This window comes from Prunus persica, chromosome G6 (assembly GCF_000346465.2).
Source record: "Prunus persica cultivar Lovell chromosome G6, Prunus_persica_NCBIv2, whole genome shotgun sequence".
Taxonomy (NCBI): Eukaryota; Viridiplantae; Streptophyta; class Magnoliopsida; order Rosales; family Rosaceae; genus Prunus; species Prunus persica.
This window is the reverse complement of record NC_034014.1, coordinates 15,240,365-15,263,974: the sequence shown is the minus strand read 5'-3', so window position 1 is coordinate 15,263,974 and position 23,610 is coordinate 15,240,365. Positions and strand designations below refer to the sequence as shown.

The 23,610-nt window shown below is 39.8% G+C and overlaps 1 protein-coding gene across 1 annotated transcript; it reads left to right on the top strand.

Annotated features, from left to right (window-relative positions):
* Nucleotides 2,795–3,541, top strand: LOC109949656. Its single transcript, XM_020565747.1, has one exon. The coding sequence runs from the start codon at nucleotides 2,795–2,797 to the stop codon at nucleotides 3,539–3,541; it is 747 nt and encodes a 248-aa protein (XP_020421336.1).

The window sequence follows — 23,610 nt, the reverse complement described above, 5'->3', positions numbered from 1 at the left end:
GCCAGGGCAGAAGAGCTCAGGAAACACAGGGGAGCTTCAGCGTCAAGCTTGAATAGAGTATCCATTTCGGCAGGGCAAAACCAAACCAGTGAGGGCCTAGGACTAGAGTATTCTCGAACAAATGAAGGACATTCTCGTCCAGATTCATCTTGGCAAAAGGATAGAGCTGGCTTCTGACTTCTATAGCATGGTTGTCAACCCCAGCCCCAGTGATGTAATCAGGAGGAACTGAAGAAGAGGAACCTTGGGCACGGGTTTTCGGAGATGACATTTTCAAGAGTTGAGCTAGAAACAGAGGAAATAATTAGGAAAGGATCAAGGTCTGATCAAAGAAAAGGGCGAAAGGTTCCGAGAAATCTGAAAAAGTCGAAGTCTGAAGGAGTTCGGTTTTCGAATGAACAAGAGCTAGGGGTTTTGAATTTCTTTTCAAAGCTCAGAAATGTGGGAAAAAGAAGGCAAGGCGTCAGCTGTTGATGACTAGCTAGTAACTAGCTAGTAGCTACCCAGTTTCCCACGAAGTCTAGCTCAGTAGACAAGACTTGGCAGACGTGTGTTAATCAAAACAGAATCAAATGGTGTGCAACATTAATGGCCAAATTCATTCAATCTGAACCGTTAAAAATTTGAAACAATTTCCAGAAAACAGTTTAGATTCTAGGGGGCATTGTTTGGGCCATAAATCTGCACGCACAGCCCAACCCTAGAGGCCTAGGAAGACAAAACTCAAGATCCAAAAAATTTGGGCTTCTTAATTCAAAACCAGAGTCAAGAGCCCAAATCAAAAACCCATTTTGAAAGCCACCAGAATTTCGGCCCATTTTTTGAAAAAACACAAAAAATGAGCACCACTTGGGCTTGATTAAAGAAAGTTGGGAAAGTAGCCCAAGAACAAAAAGCCTAGGACCTGTCAACCTTTGAGAAAATTTAGGTTTCAGAAGACAAAAGAAATCAGCCCATAGTCCCAAAAACTAAAACTGGGCATGGCATGATTAAATGAGAAGGAAAAACCCGAAATAGATGCAAAACCCACGTGATTACCTGACTTTGAATAGTCAGCAATTTCAACTGAGTTGATAAGGAGTTAATGAAGGCAGGTCTTAAACATGCAAAAGTCACCAGCCTTTCCAGGCAAAAGAAGATCAGAAACCTTTTTCTATATTCAGAAAAATTATGCTCCAAAAACAGGTGTCATTTCCAAGGGATAAGCAGACTATATTTTCTAAAGAGATTAGTAGGGTGCAGGGAGTTGTTCATTTGGAAAATCAAACTAACCATCACGGCAGAGTGAAATCTCACAAGAGCAGTTAGAGATTAAAGAAAGATTAGGTTTTTTTCTTTTCTTTCGAAGAAAAGCAGGGAAGTGATTGACTTAAGACTGACTATTGATAGTCTTATTTTGATAAAGATAACTTCCCTTTCAAGATTAAAATACCCACTCCAGCATTTCCTATAAGTATGAGAGGAGGTGAACAGAAAGAAAGGACACAACCAAAAAAATCAATCGAAGACAAAAACTCAAAATGATCACTTGATCTCAAAGAACCTTCAAACAAACTGAAGCAACCAAAAGCTCATTGAGCAACAAGAGAGAAGCCAGTTACAAATCAAAACTTCAAGTTTCAGACTTAGAGAAATAAGTCATTCAAAACGAGATTTCTCTCAGCACAAATTTGGTTCAGCAAAAGCCAAACAAACCAGAATTCGAGTTTCACAAATATGAAAACCTCAACAAATTTATGAAGAGCCCTGATCAAGCAGAACAGGTACCACAGTGCAGTTTCAGCTCAGTAATCCTCAAGTCCAGCCACTTCTGCCCCCTTCAGACCGAAGAGGCTGCAATTCTGCTTGTTCAAAAAGCCTTCCAGGGCTTGAAATAGATTAAAGCTCAGTCAAACTTGAACGTTGGTATTGATTTACAGCTAAAACTTGATAGTCGAAGTTGCCGACAGTCCAGTCCAGCACAGGCATACCTAGTCCAGCCCGGATCAGAAGCATCTATCCAGGCAGAAATGGAAGTCCAGCCTTCTTTTTGTCTTTCTAGAGTTGGTTTTTTCCCTTTAAGTTTTGTAAAATGCAGTTCTGTCTAAAAACAGTTCGTTTTCTTATCATTTATTTTGGCCAGAACTACCAATTTTATACTGTGAAAAATTGTGAAGTACTCACCAGTTTGAGGCAAGAAAAGAACTTACTTGGGAGATATTCCTCACCCAAATTAGCAATCGCTTGTTTAGAAGTCAGTAACTTGGGGTGCAAGTTATCTATTTTTAAGAAGTCTGTTAGGATTTTTACTGCTAACAGTGGCACGCTCGCACACTAAAAAGTTGACTTGTCGACCAGTCAATGGTTCTCATGGCAATGGGGAACTTTACCCTACCATCACAGGAACAAGCATAAAACGGGTGAACAAATACTGCCATAATGACTGAAGAAGATTGGAGATTGCCTATAATCAACTATCTGCAATATCCAACCCTTCCTTCTGAAAAAAGGATTAGAATCATAGCCTTAAACTATCTCATGTGGAATGGAGATTTGGTCCGAAGAGCAAAGATGAGTTACTCTTGAGGTGCTTAGGGAAAAAAGAGTACATGAAGGTCATAGGAGAAGTCCATGAAGAAATCTATGGAGCTCACCAAGGTGGAAGGAAGATGTGCTGGTTAATTAGAAGGTATGGCTACTTCTGGCCAACTATGATGAAAGACTGCATTGAATATTTCAAAGGATGTGAGGCTTGCCAAAGACATGGACCAATCCAGCAAGCTCCCTCAGTTCCCATGAATCCAGTGGTTAAGCCATGCCATTCAGAGAATGGGCAATGGATCTTATTGGCAAACTCTATCCAGTCAGTAGCAAACAACACTGTTCAATCATTGTAGCTACAGACTATTTCACCAAATGGGTGGAAGCCAAACCTGTTAAATCCACCACATCTCAACAGATTGTGCAAAGGTTTGGCATACCAGAATCAATCACCACTAATAGGGGAAGCTCCTTCATATCCAGAAAAATGTTAGACATGGCAGAAGCATTCAAGTTCAAACTACTTCAATCCATCCCTTACTATGCCCAGGCTAATGGACAGGCAGAATCAAGCAACAAGGTGATCATCAACATTATTAGGAAAATGCTTGAGAAAAATCCAAAGAAATGGCATGAGAAGTTATTAGAAACCTTGAGGGCCTATAGAACTTTAAAAAGAGAAGCAACTGGCATGACCCCATATGCTCTATCCTACGGTCATGATGCAATTCTGCCGATGGAAATAGCAGTCCAATCTCTCAGAATTGCTCAACAACACAATCTGGTTGGAGAAGACTACCCTCAAGCAATGCTGCTAGAACTAGAAGGTTTAGACACAAGCAAAATTGATACCCTCAACCAACTCTTAGCAGGGAAACAGGCTGTAGCAAGGGCCTATAACAAAAGAGTTAAAAACAAGAGTTTTGAAGAAGGAGAAATAGTCTGGAAAGCAGTTCTACCCCTTAGGACACATGTTACTGGTTATGGAAAGTGGCACCTACATGGGAAAGACCTTTCATAATTCAACAAGTTCTAGGATTGGGGGCATACAGGTTACAGGACCAAGATGGAAACAGTCATGCTGCACCAATCAATGGCAAATGGTTAAAAAGTTCTATCCAACTATGTGGGATTCAGAGGCAGTGCAAACAAACCCTGGAATTGAAGGAGAAAAAGATGGAATTGTTGTTTGAATTTTGTTCAGAGTTGTGCTTTTAGTGTTATTTTTAAGTATGTTTTATTTTCTGCTTTCTTTTATTTCATTTAAATTAGAAGAAATTGAAAATGCAAAGTTTCACCAAAAAATAGGTTTTTATTACATTCAAAATTTAAATTTAAAGTCCTAGTTTTCTAAGGGTTTCTTGCAGTCCGGTTTTCTTGGTGGAAATTTCTTTCTAAAGGAGCAATCCTTGGTGGATAGAAGCTTCTGTAATTTCCAGAGCTGGCCTGGAAGCTAAGACCATATGCTGCGCAAGGAAAGTTGTTTTGGTCTTGGTACCCAGTCCAGCCCCCAAGCTTGTTCTGCATATCCCTCAAGACAACCGGCTGTTTTTGAAGTTCTTCAATGTGTTTCTCCAGCTTATCAATAGCACTCTTGGCCTCCTTGTAGTCAGCAACCAGAATATCCAATTCTGCTTTCTGTTTCTAGTAGTCAACCAGATTGGCTTCATGAGTAGCCTTGTAGAACTTAGAGGCCTTGAAGGAGGGCTTGAGATCTTCATAGCGGTTGTGGAGATTGAGCACATCTCTTGCCAAGCCTAGGCTAATTTTAAGGATGGGCCTAGGAAGCCATATTCTCTCTATGCAGCAGGTCCAGATCCTTCATCAACTGGTCAACAGCTTCTTTGTTTTCATCCAAGTCCAGCCCAGTGGATTGCCATATCTTCACTCTATCCACTGCCTCATCCACTGCCTTGGATTTAGCCTTGCTAGAAGTGGAGCTGAGCTACTTAAGCTTGTCCAGCTAAGCATCCAAATCCATGGCTTCAAACTCTGCTAACTCTGGATCAGCAAAGGAGGCCATGGTAGTTGAACCTAGGAGAGAATGGATGGGCATCTACAAAAAAACTCAAGTCAGTTTCAGGCAGAGTCAAAATAAAAGAAAAGACTATGGTACAGTAATACTTATAGCCACACTGGGTGGCTTGAGAGGACTGGTCACCACAACCAGAGTCCCAACAGTTCTGTGCTCTTCTACCAAGGAAAACGGGAGTATCAATTAGACAAACCAAGACATACAGAATTGAAAAAGCCAGGATAGAATTAAGGAAAACGGAAGTTAACTCAGGTATAAGGACAGCAGCATAGTATTCTGCCTTCACTTCAGGCTCTGGGGCAGCAACAGAATGTTCTGCCTCCACATCATCAAATAATGCCAATTATGAACTTGTGGATTCTGCCCTCTGAGCTTCTTGGTGTTGTTTGGCCAAGGCAATGCTTTCTGCTATCACCTCAGCAGGAATCTCTTCCTATAGAAAGACAAAAGTCAAAATAGAATAACAAGTACAAGATGAATCTGATTAAGGAGTTGAAAACAAGAACTCACATCTTCTTCCACTTCTTTGGTTTTCTCCTGAGCTCCTTCCACAGCCTCTTTCTCTTGCTCTACAGCCTCAAAAGCCTCTCTCAACTCCTCATCAGTTTCAGAGGTAGTTGTAGGAGCTACTGCATATTCTGTGGCCACATTTTCCACGACAGTCCTCTTCCTAAGTCGTTTTGACCTAGTAGGAGGAGGAGGAGAACTTTCAGCTACAAGAACAGAAGATAAAAGTCAGAACAAGTAGATTAAACTAAACATAACAGAATTATAATATTCTTTCTACCTGAGTTCTAAGGCTGGATGACACTGTCTAGAGCCTGGGCAATTTCCCTCCTCTTGTTCCCTATGGCAGAAGGGGTTGCCTCAACACTTGTCTGTTCTGCCAGAGCCTCATGTGCATCTCCTTCATCTCCAAAAGGGAGTTCCAAATCCCCAGCAGCTATGACAGAAGTAATTGCACATAGAAGAAAAGGTTAGAAGGCAATCCAACAAGGAAAATATAAAGTGGCAGAATTCAGGGACTTACCAATATTCTTTGTCAACGAAGGATCTGTTGCAAATAGGACAGATTGTTAGACATCATCGCATAGACAGAATGAGACAAAAACAGGCAGAATGAAAGAAAAATCGATAGAATTGAGAATCTACCTTCAATAACTTGAGCATTGATGCCTTTAATGGTGTGCACCATGAATTCTTTGGCCTCCTCCCCAGCGAAGACGGTCCAAGAATCCGAGCCATCAAAAAGCACCTTGGTGGCAGTACTTGAGGTAGCTGACCACCAAGCATCAAAATGTCTCCCAGGATGGATAGAGAGCATCCACGCCGTTGTTTATCTTATTCACTGCGCACCGACAGTCCTTATGCACCTCCAAGTCATCTAAATCTCTCCAGGAAGTGGCTAGGTTGCAATTTATGTATAATTTGAGTGGCATAAGCTAAGGGCAGCCAAGTTGCCTTGCACAAAAGTTGGGATGGTACACTTCTGCCCCCAAATGATAGTTTGGAGGCTTCCCACCTCCAAAGGTCAGTTCCCGGTGCAGAGTCACGTTCAGGAACTTCTTCCTGGAGTCTGTTCTGGCTGCTTCTTCTTCTGGTTCCTTCTCAAACAGTCTGAATCCAGGCTAGAACCAAGGATAGGTCCTTCTGATCACCACTTGCCACTGAGCTACAGATCTCTTAGTACAGTGCCTAAAGAACATCAGGTACTCTTCCATTGAGCGCTTGGGCAATTCTGCTAACATTAATGGAAGCGCCAGTACTTAATCTTCAGGCAAAACTATATCTGGGAACCTTAGTTCTGGAAAGTAGACTTGCAGCCAAATCTGGATCATCCAGAATGCACCAGGAGCAGACAGGTTCAAAGGATTCTCTAAGGTGGCAGTGTGCAGGTTCTTGTACAAATGAGCCAGAACTGTAGGCCCAAGCCCTACATCAGTATGGTTGTGCAGTGCTTCTGCCAGGTGCTTGTATTCAAGCAGAACTGCTGAGGAACAATTTGGGAAGACAAATATGTTCAATCAGTATAGAAGGAACATCATATGCTATTGATCATTACCCTTCTCTGAGCTGAATTTCTTCAGGTAGTTAGAAAATGAGTAGTTCTGGTTGATTGTGGCAGGAAGGATAGTGAAGGGCTTCGCCAACTATTCCTGGTTCTTCCTTATGTGATAATCACCAACTGCATCCACATGCCTTCCATGGGGTCGGAATCCAAAAATTTGAGCCATGTCTAGTAGAATTGGAGACATTGGGCCCAGACGGAAGTTGAAGGTGTTGCTGGCAGAATTCCAAAAGCAAAGGGCAGCAACTAGCAGGTTCTCATCCCTATTCACGGATTGTTTGGACAGAAGAATGGAGTCATATATTCCAGCCCTCTTCCAATAAGCTCCATACCTCGGAAGGAGCTTGTCAATCCAGTCTACCCACTTTACTGCACTGTTCCTCACTTCACTTGAAGGAAATGAGCGGCTCAGGTTCTTACTAACCCAAGTATGAGAAGCCAGGGCAGAGGAGCTTTGGAAGCACAGAGGGGCTTTAGCATCATCCTTGAACAAATTAGCCATTTCAGCAGGAACAAGGCCAAACCAGTGAAGGCCTAGAACTAGGGTGTTTTTGAAGAGATGGAGGACGTTTTCGTCAAGATTCTTTTGGGCAAATGGATGGAGTTTTCTTCGAACCTCAATGGCATGATTGTCCACTCTTGCCCTAGTGATATAAGCAGGAGGAACAAAAGAAGAAGAGCTCTGGGCACGAGTTTTTGGAGATGACATTTTCAGGATTTGAGCTAGAACAGAGGAAACAAATTAAAAGGAGTCAAGGGCTGATCGCAGGAAAGGGTAAAGGATTCTGAGAATTCTGAGAAATCAAGGTTTTGAAGAAGTTAGGTATGGAATGAACAAGAGCTAAGGTTTTTAAATTTTTTAAAAAGGCTTGAGATCGTGGGAAGAAGAAGGCAAAACGACGCCTGATGTTAACTAGCTAGTAACTGCCCACAAAGTCTAGTTCAGTAGGCAGACGTGGCAGACGTGGGCTAATTACAATGGAAGGAAAGTGGCGTGCACAATTAATGGCCAAATCATTAAGTCTGCAACCGTTTCAAAACAATTCAGACTTAGGGGGCATTGTTTGGGCCTAATGTGGCAGGCCCAGTCCAAAATCAAAAGGGCCATGTCAATTTTTCGTAGCCACCGAAGTTTACCTTAAATTTGGGCCAATTCTCGACACACCCAGCCCATTTTTATCAGAAAGGCCCATGAACAAAACATTTGGACTTTTTATCCATTGAGAATTAAAGAAACTAGCCTAGCCTTTTTTTTACACCATTAAATCTCTGCCCCAAAAAGATAGACAAAGTCAGCAGATCTTTTCTAAAAACCCTCACGTGACTACCTGTCTTTGAAAATTCAGAAATTTCAACTATCTCAGAAGAGTTGATAGGGAGTTAATGAAGGCAGGGATAAAAGGAAGACGTCTCTGAATCTTTGCAGCCAAAAAAGATCAAAATCCCTTTCTCTATACAGAAAAATTATGCACTAGAGCAGATCTCATTTCCAAGGGATAAGCATACTACATTTTCTAAATAGATAAGTAGGGGGCAGGGAGTTAATCATCAGGAAAATCAAACTAACCATCATGGCAGATTGCACTCTTCCAAAGGGCAGTTCAAAGATTAAAAAGGGATTAGGTTTTCTTTTAAGAAAAGCAGGGAAGTGATCACCATAAAAACTAACTATTGATAGCTTTTCTGCCAAAATAGATGAAATTCCCCTTTTTCTTGGCATTTAAAATAAAAGATCTTGCTTTTGAAAAATCTACCGCCCATTATTAAAAGATTAGAAACCCCCACTCCAGCATTTTCTATAAATATGAGAGGACGTGAACAGATCAAAGGATAGCCAAAAAATAAATCAAAACAGAAACTCTCAATATCACAATTGACAAACTCAAAATGATCACTTGATCTCAAAAGCCTTCAAACACTGAAGTAGCCAAAGCTCATTGAGCCACAAGAAACAAGTCAGCTATAATTCAAAATCTCTGATTTCAGTTCAGTTTAGAAAAACAGTTCTACAAAGCGATATTTCTCTCGTTACAAATTTGTTTCAGCATAAGCCAAATCAAGCAGAGTCCAGTTTTTTTTCACAAATATGAAAACCTCAACAAATTTATGGAAAGCCTTGATCAAGCAAAACAAGTACTACAGTGCAGTTCCAGCTCAGTAATCATCAAATCCAGCCACTTCTGCCCCTTCCAGACTTAAGAGGCTCCCATTATGCCCATTCAAAAAGCCTTCCAGGCCTTGAAATAGAGTAAAGCTCTGCCAAACTCGAACGTTGCAATCGATTTACAGCTGAAGCTTGACAATTGAAGGTGTTGATGATCCAATCCAGCACAGACAAGCCCAGTCTAGTCCGGATCAAAAGTAGCTATCCAGGCAAAAATTGAAGTCCAATGCTGTTTTGTCTCTTTTAGAGTTGGTCTTTTCTTTTTTGAGCTTTGTAAAAGGCAGTTCTGCCTGAAAATACTTCACTTTTTTATCATTTATTCTGGCCAGAACTACCAGTTTTGTACTGTGAAAAATTGTGAAATCTTCACTAGTCTGAGGCAATAAAATAACTTACTTAGGAGATATGGGAGATATTCCTCACCCAAATTCACAATCACTTGTTTAGAAGTTAATAACTTGGGGCGCAAGTTATCATTTTTTAAGAAGTCTGCTAGGGTTTTTATTGCTAGCAGTGACACGCTCATACACAAAAGAAAGTTGACTTGTTGACCACAAATGGTTTTCAAGCCAATGGGGAACTTTACCCTACCATCACAGGAACAAATTTAAAACGGGTGAACATTATCACACGCCGAAAAATCCAATGCCACGTGTGATAAAGTACAACATAACCAAGTGAGCCCACACGTCGGAAAATCCAAGGCCACTTGTGGCTAGACCAAACTATGTCTTACACTGGTGGACTACTTTATCACACGCCGAATAATCCAACGCCACGTGTGATAAAGTACTAACATAACCAAATGAACCCACAAATAAAATCCTTACTAAATAATTAATCGACAAACTTCCAAAATTACCACTTATAAATGCTCCTGAAACACATTGTTAAATTAAATCATATAAAAGCATTTTAATATCAACCTCAAGTACTAAACCATGAACAAACTAAATAAAAATCATTTCAACCAAAACTGAATGCTCAGAAAATAAATACCATAAATAATTTATGTACTTAACTCAAGCCATGTATAATCCTTCAAAACTCTTCTCAAACCAAACTCGAATATGCATAATATACCATTTAGAAAACTAGTAACCATAAATCATCAATTCCATTAAACGACACAAATAATAATCACAATCCAAGAGTTTCATAAAACTACTTAGAACACAAATGTCCACTCACCTCGTAATAATCCTATCCGAAATTAAATTCTCAATTACAAATTTATGCAAATTTAACACATCCCAATGACATCATAGTTAAAACAATAACATTCAGTAAACTGAGTTCAAAATTAACAGGTATCAGCATAGACCGAAATCCAAATCCGTATACTCTAATAATAATAATAACATTAATAATAATAACGATAGCTATAATAACCCTAGTAAATGCCAGATCACATTCTAAAAGTTGAGACTAGCGCGAGCATCCTCCCACACACCGGCAACTCATCGTACATGCAGGCGACATTCATAACAATTTAGGGAAGGTACATATCCTGATGCAAAATTCCAATTTCCCAAAATAAATTTTTTCCATCTAATAAAATAACACCCATACTTCCTTGTTGAAAACCAAAATAAAAACATAATTAAGAAAACACCAAATCTAAACAAGCCCTTTCGATTTTATTAATATTCAAAATACTATTCATATACTTAGGAATACACATTCTCTGAAAATCCCATAAAACAAGATAATAAAATCCAAAACACTATATCTTACACAAAGTCACCATAATCCTTTATAAATAATATTAATGGCACTCATAATAATAGTAATAATAATAAGCATTCCAAAAATTCCCATGATCGCGTATCCCATCCTAAGAAATTCACTAGTTTGACTCAGATTACCCATAAATTTTAATATCCGTTCTCAAATCAATTCCACATACGTATAATATACCATTCAGTAACCTAGAACTCATAACCCATATTATTCATTTTCCAAGCCTACCTTTGAAAACCCGCATCAATATCTAATGTACCCATAACCTAAACACATAGACATATATTTGATGTAAACATATACTCGACATTTAATTAGATCCTTACTGACACCAAACCCCTCTATCAAACCATAAGTGAATTATAATAACAACATATATATACAAACAGAAAGTCTTGTGTCACATGGTAAAGGTTGAAACCGAAACGATAGCTCGCTTTTATAACCTCATCAACCAAGATACCCATTACCAAAACAAATCAATTTTCCACCAACACCACTACTATACCCAATATCACAACTTCAAAACAAATCCAAGTTTTCAACAATACGCTATAACCACCTTTCAAAATCCAACGTATTTATCATTGGTGAACAATTCCAGTAATACTATCCGGTACTGTAAGGCCAAAATCGAAATATACACCCAAGCCCATAATTCCCAAAAACTTAACGCCATTCTAATTCTACACTAAAGCCATTCTAATTCATTCCCAAAAGATGAGACAGTCTCAAAAGACCCGTGGTCAACAGTTGGTCAAACTTCGTATTTTTGGTCAACCGAACCCACAGGGCCCACGACCACCGATTTCTAATTCGAAAGTTCCTACGGTTTCAACAGCGTTTACTAAACATGTCATACAAGTTTGGTCCAGATAGAGAGGTAGGATCGCTCGCGATCGCACAATCGGACGGTCACCGTTTTACGCAAATTTTGAGTCATTGAATTGGAGCATCCGAGACTCCAATTCTCAATCCACGAATTCCTACACGATCCTAGATATACCTAGATCAACATATATGGAAATGGAGTCAATCCAACGGTCCGAACATATCAAACCCGGATAGCGTCTAATATACGTAAATCCGATCGACTTTCAAACGATAACCAAATTCAAATCCGAGCATACCGTCGTGCTCAGGACTACATGGGGACCATTTTAGGACCAAATGGACCACCTAAACATGGCCCACGCGTCGCCCGCAGTGCGTGGGTGTCTTGAGAAAATTTCGGCGAACGGAAAATTCTCGAAACACCCATCAATACCTATACCTACATAATCAAGAAAACTAGTGGAGGCCAGATGAGGAGGTTGACAGCCAAAAACAGTGCCCGGCTGTTTGTGGAGAGAGAGAGAGTGAGCGTGAAGTCGTGAGAGGGAGAGAAGAGAGAGAGAGAGAAAAAAAAAAAGAGTTTTTAAAAGTCCAACTTCAAGTTATTTACGGTTGTGCCACTACACTTCCGTTGATCGTAACTTCTTCGTTACAACTCTGATTTGAGCCCACTATGTGTCTACAAACTTGTGTCGACGCACTCTACACAAGGTGTAATTCATTTCCCCAAAATCCTACAAGATTAAAAAGTGACCAAAATGACCCTATCCCCAAGGGCAAAATTGTAATTTCACAATTAATTAAATTAAATAATTTAAATGGATAATTACAATAGGGTCGGGGTGTTACAGCAAGTGTCAAATTAAGTATGGTATTCACTCTAATTTGCATCCGATTAACTCAATTAAAAGTGTAGATGGTGATGAAGCATCAAGATAATCAACCAAGTTACTAAGCACAATGATTAAGAATCCAACATCAAACAGCAATCAATAGATAGGTAAAATAAGAAAACTAGATTATCATACCAGGGCCACATCATGCCCTAGAAACAGAAAATTAGTTACACATAATCATAGAATTCGGCATAAGCAAAAACAAAAGGAAAAAAAAATAAAACTTAGCCAACTGCGGTACTCTTCCTGCGTCGCCAATTTCTCTTAGTCTTTGTGTGACTCCAAAGGAGTTGTTTCTCATCCTTTAATAAAACACCACATGTCTACTCCTATGGTATTTGTGCTTTTACAACAGTCCAAAAATAAAGAAAAACCTAATTAAAACATAAATCCAAAGTGGGTAAGTAATTAACTCTTCTTCCTACTTGGACTGGGATAACACGTCAGTTACTTTGCACACACGTCTAAGGTTGTTCCTCCTCCAAAACAATTTGGGAAAAATATGTAAATTGTAGGTCCTTGTCTCATCTTTCTAGCCATATATTGCACGCCTTGAGAAAAATTCAGGAAAGTCTTCAAATAATCATTCTTCCACAACAGTACAGTTTCGACGAGATTGCACCTTTGTTGACTTAACTTCAAAGACTGCTTTCATTGGCTACTCTGTAAATTCTAGAAACATTCCACAATCATCTTCAAGATCTTAGCTTTCATCAAAAACTAGTCTTGTACTAAAACTCCACCAAAAAATTGTATTTCTGTTGAAATCAAATTACTTGCTTTGGAAAGCTGAAAATTAAGAAAATAAAGTAATAAGTCCTTTTAAAATCAAATTTTCCTACAAAACCTATGTATATATAGTACATAAATATGTAAATTGATAGACTTATCAGTCTTGTCGATTGGCTCCTTGGAAATTTTGTTCACCACTCTGGCGTTCTTCTGCCCAAATGGCATGACTTTGTTACAATATGTGCCTCTTTTGAATATGAAGGAGGTCTTTGCCTTGTTGTCTTCATGCATCATGATCTGATTATAGTCGGATAGGCGTCCATGAAGCTTAGCAGTTGATTGCCAGAAGTTGAATCTACTAGCTGCTCAATTCTTGGTAATGGAAAGTTGTCTTTAGGGTATGCATTGCTGAGATCGGTGTAGTCGACGCAAACTCTTCACAAGTCCTTATCTTTTTTTGCTACTAGAATAGCATTCGCCAGCCATTTTGCGTAAGAGACTTTTTGAATGAGACCGACAGCAAGGAACTTGTCGATCTCAGCCTCAATGATGGTAACTCACTTGGGAGCGAAGTTACATCTATTATGCGCTACTGGCTTGATGCCTGAGTTGATGTGAAGGTGATGGAAGATGATTTGGGGATTGATGCTTAGCATGTCGAATGGTGACCATGCGAATATGCCTTTGTTGTTTTGGAGGAAGGCTACAAGCTCTACCTTCTTCTCCTGGCTTAGGCACGAGCCAATCCGCATTTTTTTCTCCGGCTTGTCAGGATCATGGGGTACTAGCGCAACGTCCTCTTCGAGCTTCCATCCTTCTTTAGGAGAGGCCTCCAAACGAATTCCCTCGACTTGGTCCTGATTCTTTGATTGCTATTGGGGAGTAGCTATTCCCTTTCCTTTCTGGTCTGCTTGACTGTCAAAAATAGGATATGTTTTCTCCTCAGCTTATTCTACTCCCTTCATATCTTCTTAATTCACATGGAGGAACTGTGTTTACTTGCTTTTCTTCAGCCATTGAGCTGAGCATTTTCTCTCCATTGCCTGATCGCTTGATCTGGCCTTCATCTGGGGATTGGGTAGTGGATTTTCTAATGTATGGTGAATGTGATGGCATTGATTTTGCCAATCCATGGTCTACCCAGTATGCCATTGTAAAAGGAGACTTCGTCAATGACCATGAAGGTTTGTGAGCTAATTACTGACGTAGAGTAGACGTCGAGGTCGATCGTGCCCATGGTAACCATAGTCGCCCCATTGAAGCGGTCAGTGACCTGGCTGATTTGTTGATCTTTGTCTCCAGACCCATATGCTGGATGACCGCCAATTGTAGGATGTTGGCTACACTGCCCTCATCTGCGTGACTCAATCGACCACAGTCTGAACTATTTGGATGTTAATGACGAAGGCATCAATGTGTAGCAAATCGAGGCTAATTAGATCTTTCATTTGGAAGCCGATCACGGGATCGTCTTCTACTAGTGGAAGGGTGGTTGAGATTTGGCATGTTTAGTTTGTTTAGTCTTCCTCTTCTTTTCTTTGCTGGTCAACCTGGACTCCTTCGAGTCGGCCAGGATTGTGTTCATCCTCATGACCTTTTGGGATGGTTCCTTGGCGGTATTGCAGTCCTCAATCTGCTGGATGGCCTGCTGTGTAATGAATTCAGTGCAATGGCCTACCCTCACCAGTTCTTTGAGGTGTTTTTTCCAACAAAGCAACCATTCATGTAGTGTCTGTATCCCCAATGTAAGGCACAGTATTTGTAGGCATTCTTCTTATCTGTGTCCTCTCTTAGAGGCGGCAGTCTCCTCACCCAAGGTTTATCTTTCACTTGGGGTAGGATTTGATGTATGGGGATGGAAAACTTAGTGAAGTTCTCATTCGCCCGAGGGTCTCCTTGGGATTTGTTCTTGGTGTTGTTGTCGATTCAGCTGCACCAAAATTTATTCAACTGCATCCTCAACTTGCGATACTCGTAAGTGCATGAGCCGTTCGGTAGTATAACATATGTAAGTGCGAGGTCGATCCCACAAGGATTGATGATAGGTTGACTCAATTTGATCCCTGCACAAAACAGAAAACAAGAAAGAAAAGGACAAACAACAAGAAAGAAGAAAAGAACTAACTCAAGCAAATAAGCTAACAAGTTTAATTCAGATTCTCAGATTGATTCTAGCTAAAGTCTGATTAAGCCATGGTGTCTGGTCCTAATCTTGTATTCCTAATTCCCTAATTAGATCCTTGTTGTCAAACCTAAATTAAGCATTAGAAATCTATTAAGCAAAGAAGAATGTTTTAAACAACCAAACATGTATCTAATCTCTGTTGCCGAATGTCCATACATACTCTTCCTATTCATAGTTCAATTCAAATTAAAGCATATGGTGTCTACTCTTAATTCTAACCAAGATAGCTAACATATAAGTTTAATGGTGATCAATCATTCAAACAAGCATATTAACTTATAAGTATAATGAATAAGAACAAGAACCGTAATTGAAACTTGAAAACTAATCAAACTTGAAAACTTAAAATAAGAAATTACATGATAATGAAAAATAAAGTACAACTAAGAAAAACATAAAGGAAAATTTAGCCAAAGGGTTTTGTTACAACAATTGAGAACTTAAAAGAAAAAACTAAGAGAATTTGAGCGAGAGAAGGGAGATGAGCTCTAGAGAGATGTTTGAGAGCTTCCCCCCTTGGGGTGTGTTTGAAAGCTTGGAGAACTTCACTATTTATAGTCCTAAGGGAAGTAAAAATCTAATTTCATTATTGCCTCTGCCTACAACATCTACTTCACCAACTTTACCTCCCCGTCAAAAATAATTAGCTCATGCATATGGCATGCATGACAATGTACTGCAATTTTCTTGTAGGCTCATTTTGGGCTTGTTCCTTCATTGATAAAATTCTGAAAAAATATGGGTCTTGAAGCTCTTTGTCTTTTCTTTCCAATCATATGTAGTCCAGCTCAAGGAAAAATTGGAAAAGCTTTCAAATGTCATTTTTGGCAAAGTAAAGCAGATGTTGCTGAATTTCAACTTAAGCTGCCAAAACTTGCATAACTTCCTCTAGAAGATTCGGAGTCATGAACCGTAAAATGTTCTAGAAACTAGACTTCCACATATTTCCAATGATATATGGATCATTAGCTGGTTCTCCCTGAGCACATATAATCCAATATGTGAAGTTGACTGATCTACTCAAGGAAAAATTGGAAAGGCTTTCAAATGTCATTTTTGGCAGAGTAAAGTAGATGCTGCCGAATTTCAACTTAAGCTGCCAAAACTTGCATAACTTCCTCTAGAAGATTCGGAGTCATGAACCGTAAAATGTTCCAGAAACTAGACTTCCACATATTTCCAATGATATATGGATCATTAGTTGGTTCTCCCTGAGCACATATAATCCAATATGTGAAGTTGACTGATCTGCAGACACAGTTTTAAGCTAACTTGATTCCAAAATGCATTAAATGAGTCACAAAGCTTAATACACTGAAATAAACACAAAAGAGATTAAAACCACAAGTTTAACTCAAAAATATAACAAAATCATAAGCTATAAGGGTACAAAAAGTATATAAAATTATGCACTAATCACATGGCACTGTTCTTGTTGCTGAATCTATCGCCCCTCTGACCTGCCTATTTAGCTAGTCGGTCAACTTGTCTGGTAGACTTCTTCGCGGTGATTCGGTCGTCATCCTAAAGCGCATAGCATTCGGTGGTCGCAAAGACCTCTGCTAGAGTCTGGCTGGGAGAGATAGTTAGCTTGGGGTATAATTCGTGCTCAGCTGGCAGGCCCTTCTTGAAGGTAAAGGACATAATTTGGTCATTACATCTGACAATGTTGGCCTTCTTCGCTTTGAAACTCTTGATGTAGTCTCGGAAGGAATCATCGGACTTCTTGTGCAAGTTGAACAGGTGGTTAGGGTTCTTCTTGATCATCCAATAAGAAGTGTATTCCTTGGTGAAGACGTAAGCTAGCTCCTTGAAGCTACTGATCGCCCGGATGGTAGGGTGTGGAGCCACTCCTGGGATGCTCCTCGCAAAGTCATGACAAACACTTTGCACATTAGGTATTTGTCAGCCTTGTAAAGAATCATGACACTTTTGAAGTGTTTTATATGGCTCTTAGGATCAGAATCCCCTTTGAAGTGTGTAAATGAATGCGTTGAGAATCGCTTTGGAGGAGCAGCTTGCTCGATTTCAACAGTGAATGGTGTGGAGTTTGCTTGATCCACTTCCCTACGCAAGGCATCTTCGAAACCTTCTATGATTTTTAAATCTTGAAGCCGGTTATTTACAAGCTTATCCACATCCTCTATGTGCTTGGCTTATGGGTCATGTTGGTGAGCTTCACGATTTGGGCGACGCTGATTGACTTCCTTGTTAGCTCACAAGGGTTGAACTTCTTGGTTGTCCTACCTGTGTGGCGTGTTGGTGGATTGCACTTGCGAAGGATTCCATGTAGCTTGTCGACGGGAATTGGTTCTTTAGAAGCGGGTAGTGGAGCGCCTTTCCTCGTGATCCTTATTGTGCAAGTCGTCAGGCTGACCTCCCTGAGGGCCTAGCCTTTCATGAACGTTTCTCTGCGGCTCTAAGCGGGCACAGATGTCAAGTTGCAGGCCCAACCTTTGGCGCGCGTTAGTCCTTGAACTCAATCTAAATGGGAGACTTCGTCTGCTCTAAGTGTTGCTTGCAAATGCTTGTGGCAAGCTGATCACGTTGTTGTCCCTCCCTTGTCTACTTACTCCTGCTCAACCTGCTTAGGACCTCTGGAACTGTCTGCTAGCGCCTTCATCCATCCTTATCTCTTCGCCCTGTTGTCTAAGGCCAAATTTTTTAGCCAAGTTTATTTGGTTGAGGAGCTGCCTCACCAAGTCGTTTTGGTCGTCCATTCACCAAGTCAACTCATAGATTGAGGTCTACTTGACTTCGTGGACCAGAAGGAGAGAATTGTGTGGAGCTCAGTTGTAAACAGGCTAGGGTTTCTTTAGAGGTGTACGCAGGAGCATACGTCGAGCATGGAGGCAATGGAGGAAATGACTAAAGTTGCTCTAAGATCGGGCCAAAGTTGATGTAGGCTATGAGTCCACTGTGATGGGAGGTTCCACCATGCTCGACGGCGACACCGTAATGATGGGCTTCAGATCTAATTGCGAGACCATGTGGGGGATTGCTAGATCTCTCCACAAGGTGGTGTGGCGACTAGGGCATGTCGGCGGATCCGTGAGGGTGCACGGTTGTTCCAACCGTGGGGACTTGCAAGGTAGATCCAGCCATGGGCCGTGACCCGATACGATGGGGGCTGGGGCCTGTGCGTTGATCTCGGCTACAAGACCAGTAGGTGGAACGGTGGCTACGGTTTGAACCGTGGCGGGGGCCATGGTGCAACTGGAAAATATGGTGGCAGTAAGCGGTGGTTGCCATGGTGCGGCAGTGTTGGGGATGTTTGGATCCAACAAAAACTGAGCCATCGCGGTGATCTTGCTCCTTGTGTGTATGCTTCTGGCCATGGTTGTTCGGATGGCTTTGATTTGAACGAAAAGATGGAGGAAATAAATTCCTTTGATTCAAGAGCACGCTTTGAGTATTGTAAGGGCTTTTTCGTTCTGGCAGCTACTACGGGCCTGGGCTGCTGTAAATAGCAAAATGGATGAAATTGCCCCTTGAGCCTGAGTTTGAAGATTAAGCCCCAAGAATGCTTCGAAATGACATTAGGGCCTTAGGAAACACCTTGTTTATCTTCACCAACAAAAATAACTAGTACAAATAAATTATTGGCTTGGCATGATAAGTTTGTGGCATGGGAGCTGAGCATTCATGAGTTTAGCATGAGAGAGAGAAATGGCTGCGATTTCCTATGAGAAACAGAGTTTTTAAGGCATAGGGGGAAGGGATTCTAAGAGGATTCGTTGAGGAGAGAGAGAGGGAGAGAAATGAGGGCAATGGGTGTTTTTTCGGCAGCTTGACAGAGGCTCTATCAAGTGTTAGAACAGCCTGCCAAGAGGGAAAACTAAGGAGGAGGAAGATGAACTGAGCACGAAATTGTTGGGTTTTGGAAGTAAAAGAGAAAGCTTGCTCTCTGGTTGTGATTGTGGCTAGTGGTGAAGTATTGGGTGTTTTGGGTAATTTTTCAGCAGCCTGACAAAAGCTATATCAAACTCTGGAATGGCTTGCCATAAGAGAAAATGGGAGAAGATGGATGAATAGGGCACGAAATTGTAGAGTTTCAGAGATGAGAGATGAAGCTTGCTCTCTAGATGTGTGTTGTGATGATGGGTAGGAAATGCCTCTTTTTATAGGCGGTGGAAGCTATTATTTTCCAAGAAACCCTAATGGTTTCTATCCAATTTTGCCAAGTCTTTCCCTTCCTTTCTCCCCCTCATCCCTTCAGTCATCCTATTTTGGTGAAATCCACTCTGCCCATTTGCATAAAATCAGGGATTTTTGGGAGCTCAATGCTCTTTCCCGCAGCTGCCTCAGAACTCCCATTTCAGCCATCTCCTTCTTTTCCTTTCTTCCTTTTTTTTATGGCCAGGTCTGACGAGGGAAAGAGAATAGGTATGCATGCTGGTTTAAAGGGTGATCTGCGCTCCAATATCCCTTGGTCCTTTGGAAGTTTTTGCTAAAAACTTGTTCCTCCCATTTGCTGGAACCAAGGTATTAAAAATCGATAATTTCGCCGAAATATCGGCGAAATTATCATTTTTTTTGTCCAGCGATATTTTTGCACAAATCCATCCATATATCGTCAATATATCGACAATTTCCGCGATAATTTCGACGATATTTCGGCTACGATATTTTCGTTCAATTGGCAACTTCAAATGGTCAATATATCGCGATATTATTGATAATATCGCGATATGAACTTTCAAAAATTAAACACTTAAACTCACTCACCCTCTTGTGCACGCTGGGGCTCGAACCCCGCTCCCCTCCGAAAATTGCACTCTTAACCACCATGCTGGTCATAAGTTTGTGATTATAATCTATGTAATCTAATATATATAATACACTACTTGCGAGCTGGTTTTCAAGTTTCAACTTTTCAACTATTCACCACGTTTCAACTTACTCATTCACCCCACCATTCAACCACTCACCTAACTAATTAGTTGTAGTCATATTTCTATACATATAGTTAGGTAATCCTATTTCTATATATACAAATAAAATCAAATGGTCCCATGCCGTCTCTTGTTTCTCAACATCTCTCCAAAACAAAACACAATGCTCATATTTTTCTCAACATCTATCAACCTCAATTTCCCCACAAGTTCATAGTAAGTTATTCTCATTCATTATTGTTATTTAATTTGCATGTTTATTATTATCTATTCCAAATTTAAGGGTGGTATTATATTTTAAATTGTGTCAATTACTTACTTAGTCAATGACATGTGGTTTTTAATTTTTCTATTCTTTATTTGGTCACTTACATGTGTATTTATTGTCTCTAAATTCATTATTAAAGACTTTATATGCTTCCATCACATTTTGTTACACTTGTTTCATTATTGTTTTCTTGTTGGTCCATGCATATTCTATTTGGCCTTTACACAAAGAGTTTCATATTTAAGGTAAGTTTACAAACTTATATATATGTTATTGTAATTTATACAACAACAAAAAATATGTGTGAACTAGTGCATGTGATATGAGAACCAAATAATACTTGCATGTTAATTCTTTGAAGTAATTAAGTAATGTTGTATAATTATTCCCTAGGATAATTTTAATATGTTTAATGTTATTTATTATTTTATTACCGAATTGGATTATTATTCATTATTAGGTTTTATTATTCAATATTATTTTCGTAATTACTTAAATTCCTACAATCATTTTCCTTGCTTCCTATTTAATTCTTCCGTAGAATAACTTTATTATTTAGGTTCTCTTATATAACCGTCACTATTATATTTTTTGGCCAAAAATAATTACCTAATTTCTATGACAAATAAATATAGGTACGTTTAAGATGTCTAGTGGAGTTGTTAAACGTGATCCAGCTTGGGAACATGGAGACCCAATAGACGGAAACAAAAATGGCTCAATTTGCAAATATTGTGGTCGGGTAATAAAGAGTGGTGGAGTGACACGACTTAAGTATCATCTTAGTGGATTAGATCCAGGAAATAATGTCCAACGATGCGATAGTGTTCCCCCATAAGTGAAGGCATTCATCACCACATTGTTAAAAAATAAACAACACCAGAAGGAAAAGAAAACACATGGAATGGAAAATATTCGAGCTGGACTACGAGGAGAAGTCATTGGCCAAGCGGTTGACACTGATGATGATGACGATGAGGATGAATGTGATGATGACATGGGACCTGAAGAGCGACGCAATTTTAAACAAGCATTACGTGCCTCCAAACAGTCAGCATGGGAAAGAGAACACCTCCACAAACTTCCTAATAGAGCACAAGTTTCCGGGACAAGTGGTGGTGCACAGATGAGACGGGGAGCAAGTGTTAGGGAATCACAACCAACACCACCAATGGCCCCAAGTTTATATAAATCATCCAAAGCACGCCAAAAGAGTGTTTGGAGTTATTTCGCTGGAGGGAATGTGAAGGAGGGAATGGGGCGTCTAATTAGCAAGTTCTTTATCTATGACAATGTCCCTGCTGAGAAGGCATCATCACATCATTTCAAAAATATGGTATTGGGATGTCAACAGGCCAGTGTTGGAGTACAACCTCCTACTCCCTATGAGGTAAGAAACAAATATTTGGAAATGGAGTATAAAGACATTAGCGAGTATGTCAACAAGTTGAGGTCAAAGTGGGAAACTAATGGTTGCACAATCATGTGTGACGGATGGACTGGCCCGACCAGATTGTCTATCATAAACTTCATGGTATACTCTAAGGGAAAGACAATTTTTTTGAAGTCTGTTGATGCTTCAGACCATATAAAGAACTACAAGTATATTTACAAACTATTGAGGGATGTGATCATGGAGGTGGGAGAGCATAATGTTGTCCAAGTCGTGACCGACAACGGTTCTGCATTTGTCAAAGCCGGAAAAAAGTTAATGAAGCATCATAATGTATTTTGGATATCATGTGCAGCACATTGTATTGATCTCATGTTTGAGGCAATGGGGAAGAGAGAGAATATTTCCAATGTCATAAAAAGAGCTAGAACGATCACAAATTATATTTACAATCACGGTTGGTTGTTGGCAAAGATGCGTGAATTTTGCAAAGGAGAAATTATTCGTCCAGCTACCACTCGATTCGCCACAAACTATATTGCATTAGACAGCCTACTTAAAAAGAAATCAGGGTTAAAGCAACTATTCACTAGCGAAGATTGGGCCAACCACAATTTCAGTCGCTCAAATGCAGGTCGTATGGTGGAAAGTATAGTGCTTGATCATTCTTTTTGGACTCAATCAGAACATGTGTGCCAAGTGTTTGAACCTCTTTACAAAGTTTTACGGATCGTTGACATAGATGTGTATCCTACTATCGGGGCAATATATGAGTTAATGCGTGTAGTGAAGGAGGAATTGGAAAAAAAACATGGTGCTAGGTGGGTCATAAAGATAATTGATGGTATAAAACATTATATCACGATTTGCATGCAGCAGGTATAAATTATGTCATAATTTGCAATTCATTTCTTTAGTTGAATAAATATTATTTCTCTTATTATAGTATATGTTTCTTTGACCAGCATATTATTTGAATCCTCGATACCAATACAGACCCAGTGTTGGAGACGATGGTACCCTTATACGTACTGTACACAAAGTATATTCTAAATTAGACCCTGCATCACCAGCAGTTGGCCAATTTGGAAATGAGGTACACAATTACTTAAATTATAATAATTACATTGTTGGATTACACTAACACGATTTATTGAATTCAGCTAACATGGTTTAAAGATGCAAGAAGAACTTTTGGAGAACCACACATCAGTTGCTGCTCGAACAAAAATGTCTCCTAGTGAGTGTAAACATATTTCACTATCAGTTTATAATAGAATTTGTTGGAGTTATTAGACTTATCAACATTATTTTTCATTACAGCTGAATGGTGGATCATGTATGGGACTGATGCACCAACTGTGAGAAAGTTAGCAATCAAAGTATTATCACAAACAACTTCCTCGTCTGCTTGTGAAAGAAATTGGAGTACATTTGCACTCATTCACACAAAGCAAAGAAATAGGTTGGCTCATAGTAGGTTGGAAAAATTAGTTTATTGCTACTACAACATGAAGCTTCAAATTCGAGATAAGGAAGCAGAAATAGATCATGTCGACCGTGGTGACCCACTAGATGTGTTTGATATTGCTGCTGAAGATGATGATATAGAAGGTAACCAACTTTATAAATGAATAAGACCTCTTCATTTAGATGATGATGAAGGCAACCCAGCTCTAAGAGTTGCTGAAGAAGCACGTAATGAAGGGATAAATGTAGAAAGAGTATTAGAGGAGGAGGTGGGATCTAGCAGTGCTGACTCTTTGGAAGAACTTTTGTGCCCAAGACCAAGAAATAAAGGAATTCCTCCTTCTTCCAATCCTACTCAACAACAAGATCCCGCTGATACTAATAATAGCTCTAGTACAAGATCAGGA